Source organism: Heptranchias perlo, chromosome 24, assembly GCF_035084215.1.
Source record: "Heptranchias perlo isolate sHepPer1 chromosome 24, sHepPer1.hap1, whole genome shotgun sequence".
In the NCBI taxonomy this organism is placed as follows: Eukaryota; Metazoa; Chordata; class Chondrichthyes; order Hexanchiformes; family Hexanchidae; genus Heptranchias; species Heptranchias perlo.
The window spans coordinates 44587004-44607222 of record NC_090348.1 but is presented as its reverse complement, the minus strand read 5'-3'; the positions used below and the strand labels follow the sequence as shown (position 1 = coordinate 44607222).

Genomic DNA, 20219 nt, shown 5'->3' with positions numbered 1-20219 from the left:
TGTTGGTATTTAACAATTTTATATTATTTCTAATAAAGTAGGTTAGTGTATTGGTTATGTCACAGGACCAGTAATCCAGAGAACGTGAATCTAATCCCACCACAATCAGAATTTGAATTCAGGTTTTTAAAAATCTGGAAATAAGAATCAGGTCTCAGTAAAAGTGACCATGAAGCTGTCAGATTGTCGTAAAAAGCCCACTGGTTCATTAATGTCCTTTAGGGAAGGGAAGCTGCTGTCCTTACCCGGTCTGGGCCTATATGTGACTCCAATCCCACGCCCAACGTGGTTGACTCTTAACTGCCCTCTGACGTGGCCCAGCGAGCCACTCAGTTGCATCAAACCGCTACGTGCAATGGTTCAAGAAGGAATACTGCCCCCACCTTTTTGCACATGGTGTTGGCTGACACTGTCCGACAGAAGTCGGGGCAGGGGGCCTCCAGAAGGGTCAACTATACTTAAGGGGGTCTTCGGGAGTGTGCCCTTATTTGCATGGGGGTGCCTGGGAGTGCGTTAATATTTGTACAGGTTTCCCCCCGTACAGTAAAGTTTGAAACCCGCTGGCCTAAAATGTGTTGCACTAACACAGACTTCGAAAGCAAGTCTCCAGGTGCCCGTGGACTGCACTGCCGTTCCTTGCCTGAGGAGCAGCTTGTTCCTGAGCCAGCGGGTGGGTAAATGTAACCTGGAGTCATGTCTGTCCCCTGGAGACAGGAAAAACCTTTCTAAAAGGCCCCCGAGAATCAAATGGTGGTCTACAAATGTGGAAAGGTCTCTCTTGTCTTTAGTTTTGTGCTTTGACTCTCTTCCAGACATGTACGTCCAAAGTGTCACTGGGTAAACATTTTATGGACTGAGTTGATCAACTTCCAGATACACAGCATCAGATACCTCGACCACTCGGCACAGTTATGGTTCTGTTTGTCTCCGTATCCGGTATAAAAACCTACCCATCAGTCTGTAAGGATTGAACATCAGGTATCTGCCAGGATTGTCCCTTTCTGATCTTTATTTCATTGTGAGATGAGGGAGGGAGGGGGTCAAACATTCATGCCAGTTCACAAGCGGTCGCCAATGTATTCCATGATCGTCTTCATCGCCAGCCAGGTCTCCTGGGCGGTTGGAAGAATCTGTTTGGACGGTAGCATGAAACCATAGCGACCGGTATCACGGAGTTCAAAGGTAAAGGAGTATTTGATACCCTGGTTGAATGTCCAGTCAATGCTGACACCACTAGCTTGGTCTGAAATGGAGAAGGAAAGAGTGAGAGAAATAGTTCAGCCTCGATGTTTTACCATCTTGGTTTAAGCTTATCCTCGCTCAAAGAAAGACTTGGGTTTATTTGGTGCCTTTCACGACCTCAGGACGTCCCAAAGTGCTTTACAGACAATGAACTGCAGTCACTGTTGTAATGTAGGAAACACACCCTAGCCAATTTGTGCACAGCACGATCCCACAAACAGCAATGTGATAATGACCAGATAATCTGTTATTAATTATGTTGGTTGAGGGATAAATATTGGCCAAGACGCGGTGGCGAACTCCCCTGCTCTTCTTTAAAATAGTGCCACAGGCTCTTTTACGTCCGCCTGAGAGGGCAGTCGGGATCTCGGTTTAATGTCTGATCCGAAAGGTGGCACCTCCAACAGTGCAGCACTCCCTCAAGTACTGCATTGGAGTGTCAGCGAGATTATGGGCTTAAGTCTCTGGGGTGGGAGTTGAACTCAGTGGCGAGAGCATTACCCACTGAACCACGACCGACCGACACCTGAAAAATAGCTTTCTCCCCGTCTCTCCTAAGCTGACTCACGATGGGGCCACGGTGTCATGGGTCCCAACCACCGTCCATTGCCTCCTTCAAGCGGCTAGACTTGACATCTTAGCCCAGACAGCGGGTTATTTAGTCAGCGAGGGGCCGTGAGGTTGAGTCTGGTCCTGCCCTCAAGTTTGCAGCAGGAATCACCAGATATCAATTCAGAGCAGGGGACCCTTCACTCAACTCCCGCCCCACCCACCCACCTTCTCCAGGCCCAAGGAGACTGAAGGCATTTGTATCAGTCCCATTTTCTAAGCAGAAATCAGCCACATCAGTACAGACGGTGGACTATACCTGGGGCCTTTCTGGCCTGTATGGGTTTGTACCACTCTGGGCAGTGCAGTTATCAACCATCTACTTCCAGTCTCTCCTTTCCAACACTGGTTTGCTGGGCACTGTGAGATCTATTTGACTTGTTACTGTGCAGGTTTACTGGACTTACAGATTGCATCACAGATGGATCCGATCTTGTACCGTGTTCCGTACAGTGAGGTTAAAGATGTGACAGCGGACTTGGCGAGTGCCTCCTACAGGAAAGAGTAAACAGAGTCAGTGACAGGATCACGCCTCACTTTACTAGGCCTGCCTCCCACAGTCTGGAATACCCACCTTAGAAAGTGAGAACACAATGAGGAAAGGTCATTCAACCCCTCCAGCCCTCTCCTTCCATGGCCATGATACAATGATTTAATCTCCTTCCACAGTCCATTGTATCATGGGCTCTACCCATCCATTTAATCTCCTTCCATGGCCATGTATAGTCCATTGTATCATGGGCTCTACCCAATCATTTAATCTCCTTACAATGGACTATACATGGCCATGGATCATGGGCTTTACCCACCCATTTAATATCTGGAGGGAGAGTTGTGATACAGAAATGTAAAATATTAAAAGAAAGCTAACTGCAGAATATTGTTCCATCCTCTCATCTCCACTATTCAGCCCTACTCTTCCCACCCCGGCCCCTGCCCCCTCCCGACAGACAGTCTCCTACCAGACCCAGACTCACACCAACCATCCTGGTGTAGTTGATCATCTCTATGTCCTTGCTCCTGTATCCCCCTCAGTGCTGTTCCAAACCAGATTAACATCCAGCTCCTTTTTTGAATCAATTACTTAACTGGATAAATCATTAACGTGAGGGACAATTGATCACTTCAGTCTAATTGAAGGAAAGAAATTGCCTTTACATGGCATCTGGAAACTTTCACAGCCAATGAGTTACTTTTTGAAGTCACTGTTATCTTGCAGGCAAACATAGCAGCCAATTTGTACACTGCAAGATTCCAAAGACAGCAAATGAGATTTATGGCCAGTTAATCTGTTTTGCTGGCGTTAATTGTTGGCCAGGACACCAAGAGAACTCCTTGCTCTCCTTCAAAAAGCACCATGGGATCGTTTATATCCACCTGAGAAGGCAGATGGGGGCCTCGGTTTAATGTCTCATCTGAAAGACGGCACCTCCGATAGTGCAGCATTCCCTCAGTAAAGCACTGGGAGTGTCAGCCTAGATTCTGTGCTCAAGTCTCTGGAGTGGGACTCGAACCCACCACCTGCTGACCCAGAGGTCAGAGTGCAACCCGCTGAGCCACTGCTGACACTTGGTTTAGTGGGCTATTATTTATAAGCAATGTATTTCATAACATTTCAGTGATCTGCCAAATAAAGCGATTCTTCCACTACATTCAACTTCAAAGAGGGTGTATTGGAAATGCACTAAACTGATGGACTTTGCTCCCCTTCCCCGATGGCTCAGCTGGTTTAAGGTAGCGGGGAGCTGCGTTCAAACTGGACGGGCCCAGCTCGACTCTTGGTCAGTGCTCGGCTGACTGGTCTCAAACAGGGTTGCAGGAGAGGGCCAGTAAAGTTGGCGCCAGTGTCTCCGGATTGGGGGAGGGAAGCCCTGAAGAGTTCCCTGATTGTCAGCCAGTGGCTGCTGCTGGGAGTGCAGGCCGCGGGTTAGGGAGGGCACAGGGTGATGCCACCTGTGGTTGAATAGACTGGCCACTCGGAGGAGGTAATGGAGGGCACTCAGCGTCGGTGAAACGGTCCTCCAGCGAGGGGGCTGACTCTGTTCAGGAGAAGGGGGGAAAAGTACTGAGAACTAACAACACAAAGGTTTGACTTACCAGTTCATCGTAATCAGCAGGGTGCACACACTTGTACCCGAAGGGGAACATGAGGAGCTGGGAGTAACTGTGAATGCTGATGAAGCTCTTGATGTTTCCGTGACTCTGCACAAAGCTGACGATGGCCTGGACCTCGGATTCGGAGTTGGGACGGGGCCCATGGTACGTCTCCCTGCAGGGGTTATTACTGGTTCCGGGACCTGTCACATGAACATGTAGGTGGCGTTAATCTCTCCGTGTAAAACATAAGTTCCACCGCATTGCCTTTCAGCCCCCTTTCGCACCTCTCCTGAAGGTGCTGATTCACGGGCACTGGTGCCCGTCACCCTCCTGCCCAAAGGGCTGTGTGAGCCTAGAGTCGGCATTGGTGTGCTATTCAACCACAGGGGCATCACATCCTGATCCTGCCCTCACCCGATCCCCGCAAGCTCCCATGGGGGGGGGGCAGCTGGTGGAAGAAGAAAAATAAATCACCTCACGCACCTCCAAACCCAGCATCAAAGTTCCTGTTGGGATCGGTCCCGACACACTTACTGCCAGGGACTGTGGACCTGGTCTTACGCCACATTCGATTCTAGAGAAAGAACACACGTTATTAGAACACCAGCATTATAGTGAGCTCGTGAGGACAGAGCACGAGTATTACAGAGTCCCCGTGAGGACAGGGCACGAGTATTAGTGTCCCCGTGAGGACAGGGCACGAGTATTAGTGTCCCCGTGAGGACAGAGCACGAGTATTACAGTGTCCCCGTGAGGACAGGGCACGAGTATTACAGCATCCTTGTGAAGTCAGAGCATGAATATTACAGTGTCCCCGTGAAGTCAGAGCACAAGTATTACAGTGTCCCCGTGAGGACAGAAAAAAGAACTTGCATTTATATAGCGCCTTTCACAACCTCAGGACGTCCCAAAGCGCTTTACAGCCAATTAAGCACTTTTTTGAAATGTAGTCATTGTTGCAATGTAGGAAATGCGGGGGCCAATTTGTGCACAGCAAGATCCCACAAACAGCAACATGACAATGACCAGATAATCTGTGTTTACCGAGCCCTCAGCCCGTGTGTGTTGCATCACCGACAAACACTTAACACATTGGTGTGAAATTTCTCGGTCGTAAGCAGGCCCGCTCCTGTACAATAGGGGCCAAAGGGAAGGCGTTCAGTGTTTGCGGTGAATATTCACGCTGCCTAATCCAAGGGCCCGCCGACGACACCCGAGTGGAACAGTTCAGCTGGACGTGCTGACCTTGGTGTGGGTGTAAGCATAACCGTCTGGGTTCACCACAATCTCCATGTAGATGTCCATTTTTTTCAGCAGCGATGTGACAGACGGTTCCTGGCCGTAGTCAGCAGCAATCTGTCGACGAAAGAGAGAATCTGCAGTGTAAGGAACGGTGTCTGATCGCTGGTTTCCACCAGTTGTCCCTGCTCTTTTCCTCAAGGTGCTAGCTGGGGCCGGGTTAAAGTTCGACAGAGGTTAGCAGCTGTACACCGCTCAGGAGTCGAAGCTGGTGCATTCTCGGTGTGACAAGGTTCACCACCACATCACGGAGTGCAGTTACCCCGAGGAACCCGCACCCCCGTCCGGCACGGTGCGACTGCGGCCTCGAGATACCTTTCTGTCTCGTGGGAGTCTCAGAGAGAAACAGACAAAGTGAGTGAGACAGATAAAGAGAGGTAGAGTGAGTGAGACAGTGTAAGGAGAAGAGAGAGATGGAGAGTGAGACGGAATAAAAAAACAGAGGTAGAGTGAGTGAGACGAACTGTCGAAAACTTAATTACCTATTATATACAATGCATTAACTCCAAACACTTATTTTCAGACAAGTAAGAATTTTAATTAAAAGAAACTTGATATCAAGGGAAGACTTGTTCTAAACAATGGTCAGAACAACCTCTTCACTGAACAAAGGAAAACAGTTCACATTTATACAGTTTAATTAGTAATGTCTGTCTATCATAGAATATGGGCGTACATGTACATTCTTTATTAGTTCAAGTGGTTAGTCAATCAAAATAGGGAACCCACCCTTTGGTTCCTCATGACTGCCTCGTGATTCTTTCAAACACTGTCTGGGAAAGTATGTTTCCTTAATAACAGTTTTTCTTATCAGTGGGTCTGTACCTAGTCTCAAGCCAAATGGTCATTCATTTCTGTTAGTCAGACAGTTATCTCATAAGCAGACAATAGCTCTTCTGTGTGTCTTTGGTGAGAACTAAAACATAAGCTTTCTATTATATTCAGCTGGTCAGCTAACATGGTCAACTTATCCATCATGCAGTTCTTCTTTTTTTGGTTTTAAGGGTATTAGGAAATTAATACCATATTAGAAAGTTAATATGCTCAGGCATTTCTTTATGGTTTAGGTGTATGAGAAAGTTAATATGGTCAGGCATTTCTTTATGGTTTAGGTGTATTAGAAAGTTAATATGGTCAGGCATTTCTTTATGGTTTAGGTGTATTAGAAAGTTAATATGGTCAGGCATTTCTTTATGGTTTTCCACAAGAGTGTGAAATGAAGAGAGACGGAGAGTGAGATGGAAAAAATAGATAAAGGGAGATGGAGCAAGTGAGACAGAACAGATAGTGAGGCAGAGAGCAGGGAAATAGAGGTCATTATTTTGAATCAAACCAACCAAATTCTCTACAGAGTTTAGCATTCCCCGGACAACAGACCTCCCCCTTTGATTCCCCCACAATCAGTTATTTGGGGAAATCTATTTATTTTCTCCTCTCTCTGAGACGTCCACTGACGGTGAGACTGCCCGACCCGGGGGTGGGTGTCTACACAGGCAACTCTCTCACCAGAGTCACTACGTCACGACCTGTGGCACCAAACCTGACACGTTTGACCATTCCCGAGCCCCCAGGGTGCTGAGGCCAACTCTGGTGCCCCCCTCCCCCTCCTCCTCCTCCTCCCCCCAGCACTCTGGACTGAGGTCAGTTAACCGGGCACAGAGCAGGGATGGACACCCGGGCCCTTCCTGGTCTGTGTGGCTCAGTTCGACCTGCGGTTCGCCTCTGGCACCGACCATACCCGGCTCGTGCCGCTGAGAGTCTCGTTACCTTCTTCGCCATCCAGATTGCGCTGGCGGGAGAGACCCATTCGCGGGCGTGGATCCCGCTGTCGATCCAGATCGCCGGGCGCCTGGTCCCACCGGTGCTGAACTGTTGGAAGTGAATGGTGTACGGTTACAAGGAGGAAAACACGGGCCCGGTACCAGAGGGGACTTGAGGGGGCAGAGTTTCCCCTTTAGGACTCGGGGCCTAAAGCAGCACCAGGGCGGAGCAGAGAGGAGAAACCGGGCGGAGAGGAGGGCATAACAGAGCCCTGCCCGATATCCATTCATTCATTCAAATACCGGGGCAGGCTCTGTTACAGGCGTGTGATCCTCCCCGGTCGAATTTCCTCGATGCGCTGCACCCAGGCGATGCTTTGCACCCCAAGCGCTAAATAGAGGCACAGCCTTTAATCAGAGTGGATTTACCAACAGTTTCGCAGGGCACCCCACACAAGGGGCAACCCAGCATTGGGTGGCTTGAGTCTGCAGTGCAACGGGCTGCTGATAGGATGTATAGCCCGGGTCTCCCTCGTTCAGGTTGCTATATACGCGTTGGTTGTGCAGTGAGGGTGGGGACGTTGGGCTAAATCCCACCAAATGCCTTCTTGTCTCTGCGGAGTGATGAACTGAACGAGCCTGTGGAGGTGTTCGGGCCTCTGGGACTCCACTGAGTGAAATCAGGAAGCATTTTTTTCACACAAAGGGGAGTGGAAATCTGGACCTCCCTCCCCCAAAAGGCTGTGGATGCTGGGGGTCAGTTTGAGCTTTCAAGACTGAGATCGATAGATTTTTGTTGGGTGAGGGTATGAAGGGATATGGAGCTAAGTAAGGGTGGTGGAGGGGTAAATGGGGTTGAGGTACAGATGGGGTTGAGGTAGAAGATCAGTCATGATCTTATTGAATGGCGGAGCAGGCTCAAGGGGCTGAATGGCCTCCTCCTGTTCCTATGTTCTTGTGCCCAATTTTAGAATGAGTAGGACCTCTGACTCCCACTCCCGTTCTCACTCCCACTCCCACTCCGGGGTGCATCAGTCCTGGACTGGGAAACAGCAGCATTGGGATCACCTCAGTCAATCCATCGGCTGCAGTCTGGGCATCACCAGGGGGACAGAGGGTCAGAGAGATGGAGGCAATCACCAGGAAAGGGGACTTGCTATAGTGAATTAGTCGCCCTTTTAATTGTCCTCCCCCTTGAGCAGAGGCGGCGGATTTGTCGAAGGATTGAAAAGATCAGGAGTTAACAGCAGGCTCGAGGGGCTGAACGGCCTCCACCCGTTCCCATGTTTAGTCAAACACTTCTGGATGTGCATTTTTCCCGTACCTTCAGCACGTAGAGTGGCCGGCCTTCAAACGATGTCCCAATCTCCTGCTTCTGTACCAGTCCTGGATACTCAATAACAAGACTGTCCATCCAACCATAGATCTGGGCCGAAGGTTAAAACAAAAATCAGAACAACACAGACTAACACTCTACCCTGCTGTGATAAACATTCTTTTTAATTCTTGAAGAAACCAGGTGAAAGTCCACAGTGCCACCTAGTTTGGGCAGAGTAAGGCAGCAGAATCGAGAGGGACCTTAACAACAACAACTTGCATTTATATAGCGCCTTTGACGTAGTAAAACGTCCCAAGGCGCTTCACAGGGGCGATTATCAAACAAAATTTGACACCGAGCCACAGAAGGAGATATTAGGACAGGTGACCAAGAAGAGCAGAGCAAGGGGGCGCATGTTCAGGGTTGTGAAGGGCAAATGAAGGCAGGATTCAGGCAATGATTCTTTACACAGAGAGTGATCAACAGTTGGATAGTAAATCGGATGATGGTAGGATTGGTCTCCTTTAAGGACGAGGGGAACTGGGCCAAAGGGGCTGCCTTTACCTAAAACCCACTTTGTGACCTGGTGAGGAGGTGGTGAGAGCCAGTTTTAAAAACTTGTAGATTGTAGGAGGAAGGGAGAGACGTGAAAATCTGGGACAAAATGAGTTAGAGCAGAAAACCGTGCGATAAGTCTTGATTTCAACACAGTGAGGATGTCGGGGGAGGAAGAGTGTGTCGGAAAATGTTTTTGGATCTCAGGAGGAACAGGAGAGGAAATAACACGAGAATGAAAAACACTGATTGAGAAAAAGCATAGTGTAGATCAGCACCTAGTTTGGACAGAGTAAGAGAGCAGATGAGGTAAATCAAGGGACATCGTAACAGCGGGACAAGAGAGCACAGACTGCTGGGGTCATCACAGCCACATCCGGCCATATCCGCTTCCGCTTCAGGGAGAAGGAGTGATGTTGGATTGTAATCAGGAGTGGGAATGCTGGCTGAGATTCCTCTCCTCAATCCAGGGGCACTGTGCGGTAACCACTCGCCCAGCTGAGATACACTAACCCAGTGCAGGCCCGGGACACACCAGGTCCTTTCTAGTTTGTACCACTCAGCTACTCACTGCATCCACTCACTATCCCATTAGGGACGGCTACTCCCCATGTTTAATGCAATAAAAAAAATATTCTCCTCACTCCCAGCCCCGTCCAAACCAAAAATAAAAGAGCTTTGCATCCAACGAAATTCTTCATAAGGGCCGGGAGATCTTTTCTAAAGGTTTTCAAAAGTAATAAGGCCTGGACTAATAATGCACAGTCAGAGTTCAAATCCTGCCATCGGATCTGGGCAATTGACATTCTATTTTGTTTTTGTGACTGGAAGCCTGTGGCCAGTGGGGTACCACAGGGATCGGTGCTGGGTCCCTTGCTGTTTGTGGTCTACATTAACGACTTGGATATGAATGTAAAAGGTATGATCAGTAAGTTCGCTGATGATACAAAAATTGGTAGGGTGGTAAATAGCGAGGAGGATAGCCTCAGTCTGCAGGACGATATAGATGGGTTGGTCAGATGGGCGGAACAGTGGCAAATGGAATTTAACCCACTTTGGAGGGACTAACAAGGCAAGGGAATACACAATGAATGGGAGGACCCTAGGCAAGACAGAGGGTCAGAGGGATCTTGGTGTGCAAGTTCACAGATCCCTGAAGGCGGCGGAACAGGTAGATAAGGTGGTAAAGAAGGCATATGGGATACTTGCCTTTATTAGCCGAGGCACAGAATATAAGAGCTTTTTCCCTTCGTTGAGGGTTCTATAACAAGGGGGCATAGATTCAAGGTAAAAGGCGGGAGGTTTAGAGGGGATTTGAGAAAGAACTTTTTCACCCAGAGGGTGGTTGGAGTCTGGAACTCACTGCCTGAAAGGGTTGTGGAGGCAGGAACCCTCACAACATTCAAGAAGCATTTGGATGAGCACTTGAAATGCCATAGCATACAAGGCTACGGACCAAATGCTGGAATATGGGATTAGAGTGGACAGGGCTTGATGGCCGGCACGGACACGATGGGCCGAAGGGCCTCTATCCGTGCTGTATAACTCTATGTCTCTAATTTGACATCTGTCAGAAATAAAAATATTGAAAACTAAAAAGAAAACATTTTTTACCAATTTGATTGCTACTTACCAGCCAATCTAACGAGCACTGGACATACTCAGTAACCAACCTAACTAGTAATGGACATACTAACTAACCAATCTAACTAGTAATGGACATACTCACTAGCCAATCTAACTTGAACTGGACATACTAACCAATCTAGCTAGTAATGGATATACTCACTAACCAATCTAACGAGTAATGGACAACTCAGAACTGTCATACTAACCAAGGTAAGTGGATGTGGGTGTGTGATGAGAGTAAGGTTAGATGGGTGGGCTGGAATTTTGCTGGAAGTATCTGAGGAGGAGAGAGATTGAACGGTCTGTGGAAGGGAGGTGCCTGATGGGCCAGTGCTCTTTCCCTGTCCCATCCTCTCTCGTGCTTTTATCTACTGTACCTGCAAGGTCTTCACACACTGACCAAGAGCGTCGGGAGCTGGTTGGTGCCAGCGTTGTATCCGCTGGTTATTACCTTACCTCTGTCCCCAGCGGAGTCACTCAAACCACAGCGGAACCCAAAGGTTTCCCTCCCTCAACACGGGCAGGGCGAGTCGCAGTGCTGTCAGCGCGCAGCGGGCAAATGTGGAGCAACTCCTTCCCAGTAAAACCGCTCGGTACGTACCTCCTCCAGGGTGTGGTAGCTGCCGTAGTTGAAGTTGGAGGCGGTGCGCTCCATCATGGTCGTCCGCTCCAGTTCCGCTCTCTCATCGTCAATCATCACCTGCAGGTAAAACTCGGCTTTAGACAGAAACTCTCACACTCTCGGGACATCTCATAGCCCTTCACAGCCAATCAAGTGTAGTCACTGTTGGTAATGTAAGGAAACGCAGCAGTCCGTTTGCACACAGCAAGATCCCACAAACAGCAATGAGATAAATAACTAGATAATGTTTTAGTGATGTTGATTGGGAGGGGAAAAGTAGATAAATATCGCTAATGTGTTTAATTATATTCAACACATCCTCCTTCTCTCCACTGTCCAATTCAGGAAGAAAGATCAGACTAACTGGCTAATTTATATCGAAAGGTAGACTCTCCATTGACAGGATAAGGGTTCGCAGGGCCTCAGTCACATACTTTGCTTTCTCTCCCACCTATTTTCTCCCTTCACTTCCTCTTCTGACCCCATGTTGGGACACGGTTCCCGGGGCATTAGGCACCCCCTAGTACTCTGCCCATGGGGATAGTCCTCGTATATCAGCCCCTCCAGAGAATATCAGCAGGTTACCCAATACTGGGAGCATCACAAACCAGCCTAATCCTGTACTCACCTGACCCCACCTAACCTCCCCATACACACGGCCCACAAATACACCCCCATATACACGGCCCACAAATACACCCCCATATACACGGCCCACAAATACACCCCCATATACACGGCCCACAAATACACCCCCATATACACGGCCCACAAATACACCCCCATACACAGCCCACAAATACACCCCCAGACACACCCCACAAATACACCCCCATACACAGCCCACAAATACACCCCCATACACAGCCCACAAATACACCCCCATACACAGCCCACAAATACACCCCCATACACAGCCCACAAATACACCCCCATATACACGGCCCACAAATACACCCCCATATACACGGCCCACAAATACACCCTCATATACACAGCCCACAAATACACCCCCATATACACAGCCCACAAATACACCCCCATATACACAGCCCACAAATACACCCCCATACACAGCCCACAAATACACCCCCATACACACGGCCCACAAATACACCCCCATATACACGGCCCACAAATACACCCCCATATACACAGCCCACAAATACACCCCCAGACACACCCCACAAATACATCCCCATACACAGCCCACAAATACACCCCCAGACACACCCCACAAATACATCCCCATACACAGCCCACAAATACACCCCCAGACACACCCCACAAATACACCCCCAGACACACCCCACAAATACACCCCCATATACACAGCCCACAAATACACCCCCATACACACAGCCCACAAATACACCCCCATACACACACCCCACAAATACACCCCCATACACACGGCCCACAAATACACCCCCATACACAGCCCACAAATACACCCCCATACACACCCCACAAATACACCCCCAAACACACAGCCCACAAATACACCCCCATACACAGCCCACAAATACACCCCCAAACACACACCCCACAAATACACCCTCAAACACACACCCCACATACAGATACTCCACATATATCCACACACACACTCCTACTCACATATACATACACACACCCAACATACCTTAAAACACACACCTACAAACTCAAGTACCCTACATACACCCCCAAACACACACAAGCCATCACACACACCCAGCCTTGCATACCCTAATACACCCCCCACACCCACATACAATTACACACACCGCCCTACACTCACACCCAAGTGCATACACTTCCACATGCACATCCCCACCCTCGTACCCGCCTACACACACTCGCATATACTTACACACTCCCCTACTCTCATACACCTCCCCCAAACACACACAAATGCTCCCACTCACACCTCCACTTGCATATCTTAATACACACCCACATGCCCCCATTCGCATACAGTTACACACACCCCTACTCACACATAGCCACCTAAACATACTCACATATGCTTACACACACCCTTACACACACCCTTACACACAGCTTGTGTACATAACCACTTGCACGTGCTCACACACACCCCCTGTCACACACACACCCCCTGTCACACACACACCCCCTGTCACACACACCCCCCCTGTCACACACACACCCCCTGTCACACACACACCCCCTGTCACACACACACCCCCTGTCACACACACACCCCCTGTCACACACACCTCCAGCAGGGGCCGCTGGAATAAAATTAAGAGTGGGAAACCTGGCTGAATATCTCCCCCTCCAGCCCTGTACACTGGGCCCAATTGTAGCCCCTCTACCTGGCATGGTTTGGTTTAGTTGTTGACGCACCTGCAGGTCTTCAATCATTACCGAATACTGAATCCCGCTGTGCTCCAGAAACACTTTGAAAGACTGAAGACTGCCCTGTGGAACATGGACATCTATAATGAGGTCAGACTTGACGGGACTGCGCCAGATATCAAGCTAGAGAGAGAGAAAGAGGAGAAAAATTACGTTTATATTTAACATATAATATATCTGTAATACATAATCGACATAATATAGGCCGAGTTTGCTGGCAAACACCTGTCGATTAGTGTACAGCTGAACGTAGCATCTGGTGACGTCATCAGAAGGATGATGTCGCCCGAAAACCAGATGTTCCCACACGCTGTCGCCAATCACCGCGTGTGATTTTTCGGCCAGCTCCTAGTGATCAGCTGCTGAACATCTCTCGATGGATTTAACGTGACGGTTTCACACTGTGAGTCCTCTGGCCTCCGCTTCATTCTACTTCAGCGACGTGAGACACAACGGGAAGGAAAATCGGGGCGGGGTGTATAACGGGCGGTCGATCCCCCACAGCCCGTGTCCGTCACACACCAGATGTCACACTTTGCTACAGAGGCAAAGCAAATTTTTTTTTTGAAAAGAAGGTGGGGTGGGGTTGCGGAGAAAGCCATTCGTTGACCTGGAGCTTGAAATTTACAACCAGTTCGAACTGCCCTCTGATTGGTCCCAGCAATTTCTAAGTAGCTACAAAACCTGGATTAGCCCAGTTAAAACGGTGGCCTGAAAGGGACAGGACAGATTAACAGCTAAATATCACAACGGTGGTGCAGGCTGCGGACTATATTTGAGCAATGCCATGGGAGGTTGAGTGATGAAGCGTTCCCCGGGTGTTTGTAGTTCCCTCTGTGGTTTATGGTCAGAGATGCAGTTTTACGTTCTGACTTACCTGGAGATGGTCATGTTCCTCCAGGGACATCACCAGGCTGACCTGTTCCTCATCTGTGGGCGTCAGCCGTAGGACCTGGTCCCTGCAAACACACCAAGTGTCAGTATCAATGTTTAGTTGTTGGGCCGTTTATTAATTATTAATAAAGAATGGACTTGCATTTATACAGCACCCTTCATGGCCTCAGAAGATCCCAAAGTGCTTTACAGCCAATGAACTACTTTTTGAAGTGTAGTCACTGCTGTAATGTAGGAAACGCGGCAACCAAATTACACACAGCAAGATCCCACAAAAAAGCAATGAAATAAATGACCAGATCAATCTGTTTTTGATGTTGGTTGGGGGATAAATATTGTCCAGGACACCAGGGGAGAACTCCCCTGCTCTTCTTCCAAATAGTGCCATGGGATCTTTTAGGTCCACCTGAGAGGGCAGACAGGGCCTCAGTTTAACGTCTCATCTGAAAAACGACAGTGCGCTGGGAGAGTCAGCCTCGATTTTGTGCTCAAGCCTCTGGAATGAAGCTTCGAACCTACAAGCTTCAGAGGTGAGAGTTTGATCCTGAGCTGGTGCAGCGCAGGCACCTGATGAGAGGAGAGATATTGAAAGATACTTTGTGAAGCTATGAGAGAACTTTCTGGGATCATTTTGATCTGCAAGGATGCATCACAACCTCTGGGAACAATTAAAGAGAACAAATATATTTTGGCACTTATTTTTGCCACCATTTCTCCCTTCTCTCCTGCCCACTTCTTATGAAGGAGCTGACTCCTGCTGAGGTCTGGTTCCTGGGTCATTCTTCAAGAGAGTGCCTTCACAGCGAGTGTTGGGATGAACACAAGGGATGGAGTGTAAATCTCAGGATCGGTCCCTTAGTGTGTTGGCTTTATATAAAGTGCTCAAATTGTATGTGTGTGCACTTCTTAAAATTAAAAATGGTGAGATGTTAGTGGTGGGGAAATGGAACACTTTCCATTTCAGGTTCCCCGTGTCAGTATGGGGAACTCCCAGGTCAGATATAGTAGAGTAAAGCTCTCTCTACTCTGACCCACCCTGACAGGACCACTCCCTACTGCTCCAGTGTGACAATTTTCCACTTCCCACACCAGCTAACCTGTGGCTTCCTTCATCGCTAATTTTAATGCCAAATTATGGGCAGTTTTACGATGGGTGATTCTCGCCCATGAGGAACTGGAGTTGAGACTAAGCCCAAAGTCATTTGGTAGACAACACCTACTGGAGGGAGAGAGATGTGATCTTCACCCCATCAGTTTGGACAAGGTTTGAACCTAGAGTCCAAAGTTGTAAGGTCCGTTAGCCCCACCACAGTCTACGATTAGCCATCAAAAGAACGATTCTTTCCCATTCTCTCCAAGGTGCTGACGCACCACGATCGCCGGAATATCTCAACTAGGTATCCATTGATCATGTGTTTTGGGCATGGGGAACAGCCCTGGATGAGTTTCCCACCCTCCCGAGCCCAGGGCAACAGAGGTCAACTGTCATGCCTTCTGCGCTCTGCACCGGCTGAGGTCAGCCAACTCAACAAAGGGCGAGGGTCAGATCTGGGACCTGTCCAGTTCCACACCAAGAGGTTCTCATAAAGACCCTCCACCCTTGAGTCGGATCGGACAAACTAATATCGAGGAACCTGCTTGAAAAGAAATCTCGCCACAAGGTAGTAACTCACCCCTCGAAACTTCTCTGGGTGCAAACGGCCACCAGCAGAGCTGAGAAAACGAAAAGCGTCCTCATGGTGAAGCCTTGTGAAAAGGAACAATGTGCCGGGCTATATTTAAAGCTGAGAGGCGGCCAGGGAGTCACCAGATAAAGACAAAGATAATGACTAGCATTAATCTGTAGAAATGGTGCCACGTGGAATAATTCCCACGCAGATTGAGGCTGCTTATATCAATACCTTGTTTGTTTTTCCAGCAAAGTCCTGATGATTTTGAATAAAAATGTTTAACAATTTAATAATCTGATGATATGCAAATAAATTGCAGGATTGAAAAGCTATGCTTTGGCAACATCCAGTTAAACCAATTATTCAACTCTATTTCTTCTTTGTGGATATTTATAAAACATATTCTTTTGTGGGCTGAGGGGAAGTGTACAGATAGCTCACTAGGTTAATGCACTGCCCAGTGAATTACTGACCTATTCAGACCAGGGAGGTTGTTGTTTCAAAGCCTGTTCTGTGCTGACTTACCTGATCTCAGCTGGAGCAGTGTTTGGAAGGAGTGCAGAGGAAATCGTTTCATTGTATCTACCCCATCAAATCACTTTATCATTTTAGACACTAAGGTTAGATCACCTCTCAATCTCCTATATTCAAGGGAATACAAGCCAAGTTTATGCAACCTGTCCTCATAATTTAACCCTCTAAGCCCAGTATCATTCTGGTGAATCTGCACTGTAACTCCTCCAAGGCCAATATATCCTTCCTGAAGTGTGGTGCCCAGAACTGAAAACAATTTTACAACACCAAGTTATAGTCCAGCAATTTTATTTGAAATTCACAAGCTTTCGGAGGCTTCCTCCTTCCTCAGGTGAATGTTGTGGAAATGAAATCCTCGAACCTCTCGCATTTATAAATCACAGAACAATACCTGGTGATTACAGACAGTCCTTTCAACTGCCCGTTGCCAAGGCAATCAGTGTGCAGACAGACAGGTGTTACCTACAAGGTCTCCGAATATACAAACCACCAAAAAAAAACAGAGATAGAGAGGCAGAAACATAGAAAAGACAGCAAATGACCCGTTATATTAAAAACAGATAACATTTGTTCGCTGGTGGGGTAACGTGTAGCATGACATGAACCCAAGATCCTGGTTGAGGCCGTCCTCATGGGTGCGGAACTTGGCTATCAATTTCTGCTCGACGATTTTGCGTTGTCGTGTGTCTCGAAGGCCGCCTTGGAGTACGCTTACCCGAAGGTCGGTGGCTGAATGTCCCTGACTGCTGAAGTGTTCCCCGACTGGGAGGGAACCCTCCTGTCTGGCGATTGTTGCGCGGTGTCCGTTCATCCGTTGTCGCAGCGTCTGCATGGTCTCGCCAATGTACCATGCTCTGGGGCATCCTTTCCTGCAACGTATGAGGTAGACAACGTTGGCCGAGTCACAGGAGTATGAACCATGCACCTGGTGGGTGGTGTCCTCTCGTGTGAACGCAGAACTGAACGCAGCGCTCCAGATGGGGTCCGACCAAGGCTCTGTATAACTGAAGCATCACTTCCTCACATTTGTATTCCAGCCAACAGTAAGTTGTGTGGATGGGAGCAGGAAATGATAGAGGGACATCAACAGACTAAGTGAGTGGGCAAAACTGTGGCAGATGGAGTTCAATGTGGGGAAGTGTGAGGTCACCCACTTTGGATCCGAGAAAGACAAATTGAAATATTTTCTTAACGGGGAGAGACTAGGAGCTGTGGATGAACAAACGGATTTGGGTGTCAATGTGCACAAATCACTAAAAGCTAGTGCACAGGTACAAAAAATAATCTGAAACTCACTCCCCTAAAAGGCGTTGGATTCTGGGTCAATTGAAATTTTCACAACTGAGATTGGTCGATTTTTGTTGAATAAGGTATCAGGGGATATGGAGCAAAGGCTCCAAATGAAGTTGAGGTACAGATCAGCCATGATCGAATTGAATGGCAGAACGGGTTAAAGGGGCCGAATGGCCTCCTCCTGTTGCTTTGATTGACCTCCGACAATCACGGCCATCTTCCCCTGTGACCCCAGCCACTGGAGGGTTTCCCCATGACCTCCATTGACCTCATTTTTCGGAGGGCTCCTTGGTCTCGTACTTGGTCAAATTCTCCCTTGATGTTGAGGGGCGGCCACTCTCACCCCTCCTCTAGCATTAAGCCCTTGCATCTGTGCCTTGATCAAGACTGTGATGAGGTCTGGAGCCCAGAGGTTCTGGCAGAACCTGAGCTGATGAGCAGGTTATTGGTTAGCGGGTGTTGCTTGCTGACGCTGTTTGGATGTCCCGAGGACAGGAATGAGTCGATATAAATCTATTAATTTTCCTTTACATTTTTCTTAAAGGCAAATAAGAGATTGAAATACTATTCTTTTTTTTAGCAATTTACCAATAAGTAATGTTTTATCTATAGCCTTAAGATCAGTCATGATCTAATTGAATGGCGGAACAACCTCGAGGGGCTGAATGGCCTCCTCCAGTTCCTATGCTCTCCAGTATTTTATTTCATTTCTCCATTTACAGTTCATTTGCTGTTACTGGCAGAAAAAGTAAAATAACAAACAAAATTGTATTTTCTAAAACATTTATCCAATGCACTGGGGTTAAAAGAATCACTTAATTACGAGCTGGGGACTTCCAGCCCTGGTCTGCTTATGTAGAGATTCTTCCAGTTCATCAGCAATATATGTTAAAAATCTGATGCATTTCCTCTCAACATTTACCATTAGAATTCCGATGCGGACTTTAGAATGGAAACTTCCTACGTAAAGTTGTCTTGGCTTGAATGGGCTGGTCAGCAGATGGTGCGGTCCAGTCAATGGGTGGGTTAGCCCTGGGACGGTGGGTAGAGTGTCCTCATGTAGGGGTTGCTGGCCCATGGTCAGCGGGTAAGCTGGCTGGCATCGTGAGGAGGGGGATGATGGGTTGGGGTTCCAGGGCATGGCCTGGTGCTTGGGGTGGTGGCCCGGGGGACAGTGAGGGGCAAGTGGCCTGGGGTCAGTCGGGGTTTAGATGTCCCAGGGTCAGTGCAAGGAGGTGTGGCCTGGGGTCAGTGGGGAGCAGGCCTGGGGTCAGCGAGAGGGGTCTCGGGGTAATTGGGGCAGTCTCCTCACAGGGGACAGAGGGACGTAGTGGCCTTGGGTCAGTGTGGGGAGGTGACCCGCCCAGTGGGGGAGGGTGGAGGGGAGTCGGCTGTGGTCAGTGAGCATGTCCCAGGGTCAGGGGGTGGAGGGCGTTCCACTGAGTTGGGGGAGTGAGGGGAATAGCCTGGGGTCAGTGGGCGTGTCCTGTGGTCAGTGGGCGTGTCCTGTCGCCACAGTGGGCGTGTCCTGCGGCCAGTGGGCGTTTCCCAGGGCGAGTGGGCGGGGCTCGGGGCCAGCTGGTGTTTTCCTGAGTCCTCGAGTTAGTGGGCGGGGCCCGGGGGTCAGTGGGCGGGGCCCGGGGGTCAGTGGGCGGGGTCCCGGGGGTAAGTGGGCGGGGGTGGGCGGGGCCACGCGTTATGAATTTCCCGCGTCCAGTTTTTAAAAATCTTTGCCGACGTCAAGCGAGATGACGTACGTTAGCGGAAGTAGGTCATTGTATTTCCGGTGGCGGCGGAGCGGGTCGGTGAGTGAATGAATGCGGCGGCCGGAGTTACCGGGGGTCCGGGGATCGGAGTTACCGGGGGTCCGGGGATCGGAGGGCCCGGGGTTACCGGGGGTCCGGGGATCGGAGGGCCCGGGGGTCCGGGGATCGGAGGGCCCGGGGTTACCGGGGGTCCGGGGATCGGAGGGCCCGGGGTTACCGGGGGTCCGGGGATCGGAGGGCCCGGGGGTCCGGGGATCGGAGGGCCCGGGGGTCCGGGGATCGGAGGGTCCGGGGGTCCGGGGATCGGAGGGTCCGGGGGTCCGGGGACCGGAGTTACCGGGGATCTGAGGCCCGGGGATCGGAGGGTCCGGGGAGCCCGGGGTTACCGGGGGTGTGGGGTGCGCCGCCCGGGGGTGTGGGGTGCCCCGCCCGGGGGTGTCGGGTGCCCCGCCCGGGGGTGTCGGGTGCGCCGCCCGGGGGTGTCGGGTGCGCCGCCCGGGGGTGTCGGGTGCGCCGCCCGGGGGTGTGGGGCCCGGGGGCCCGACCACTGGGCCTGTTGAGGCG

General features: G+C 49.6%; 1 protein-coding gene across 1 annotated transcript; it reads right to left on the bottom strand.

Annotated features, from left to right (window-relative positions):
- Positions 1-979: 979 nt before the first annotated feature.
- On the bottom strand, positions 980-16130 carry LOC137341883 (carboxypeptidase A1-like). The gene is made up of 11 exons (XM_068005388.1): positions 16066-16130; positions 14376-14457; positions 13487-13621; positions 11111-11209; positions 8332-8433; positions 7015-7116; positions 5194-5304; positions 4432-4522; positions 3949-4148; positions 2259-2343; positions 980-1243 (listed from the first exon to the last, which is right to left on the bottom strand). The coding sequence occupies exons 1-11, from the start codon at positions 16128-16130 to the stop codon at positions 1059-1061; spliced, it is 1257 nt and encodes a 418-aa protein (XP_067861489.1). The 3' UTR covers positions 980-1058.
- Positions 16131-20219: the final 4089 nt, after the last annotated feature.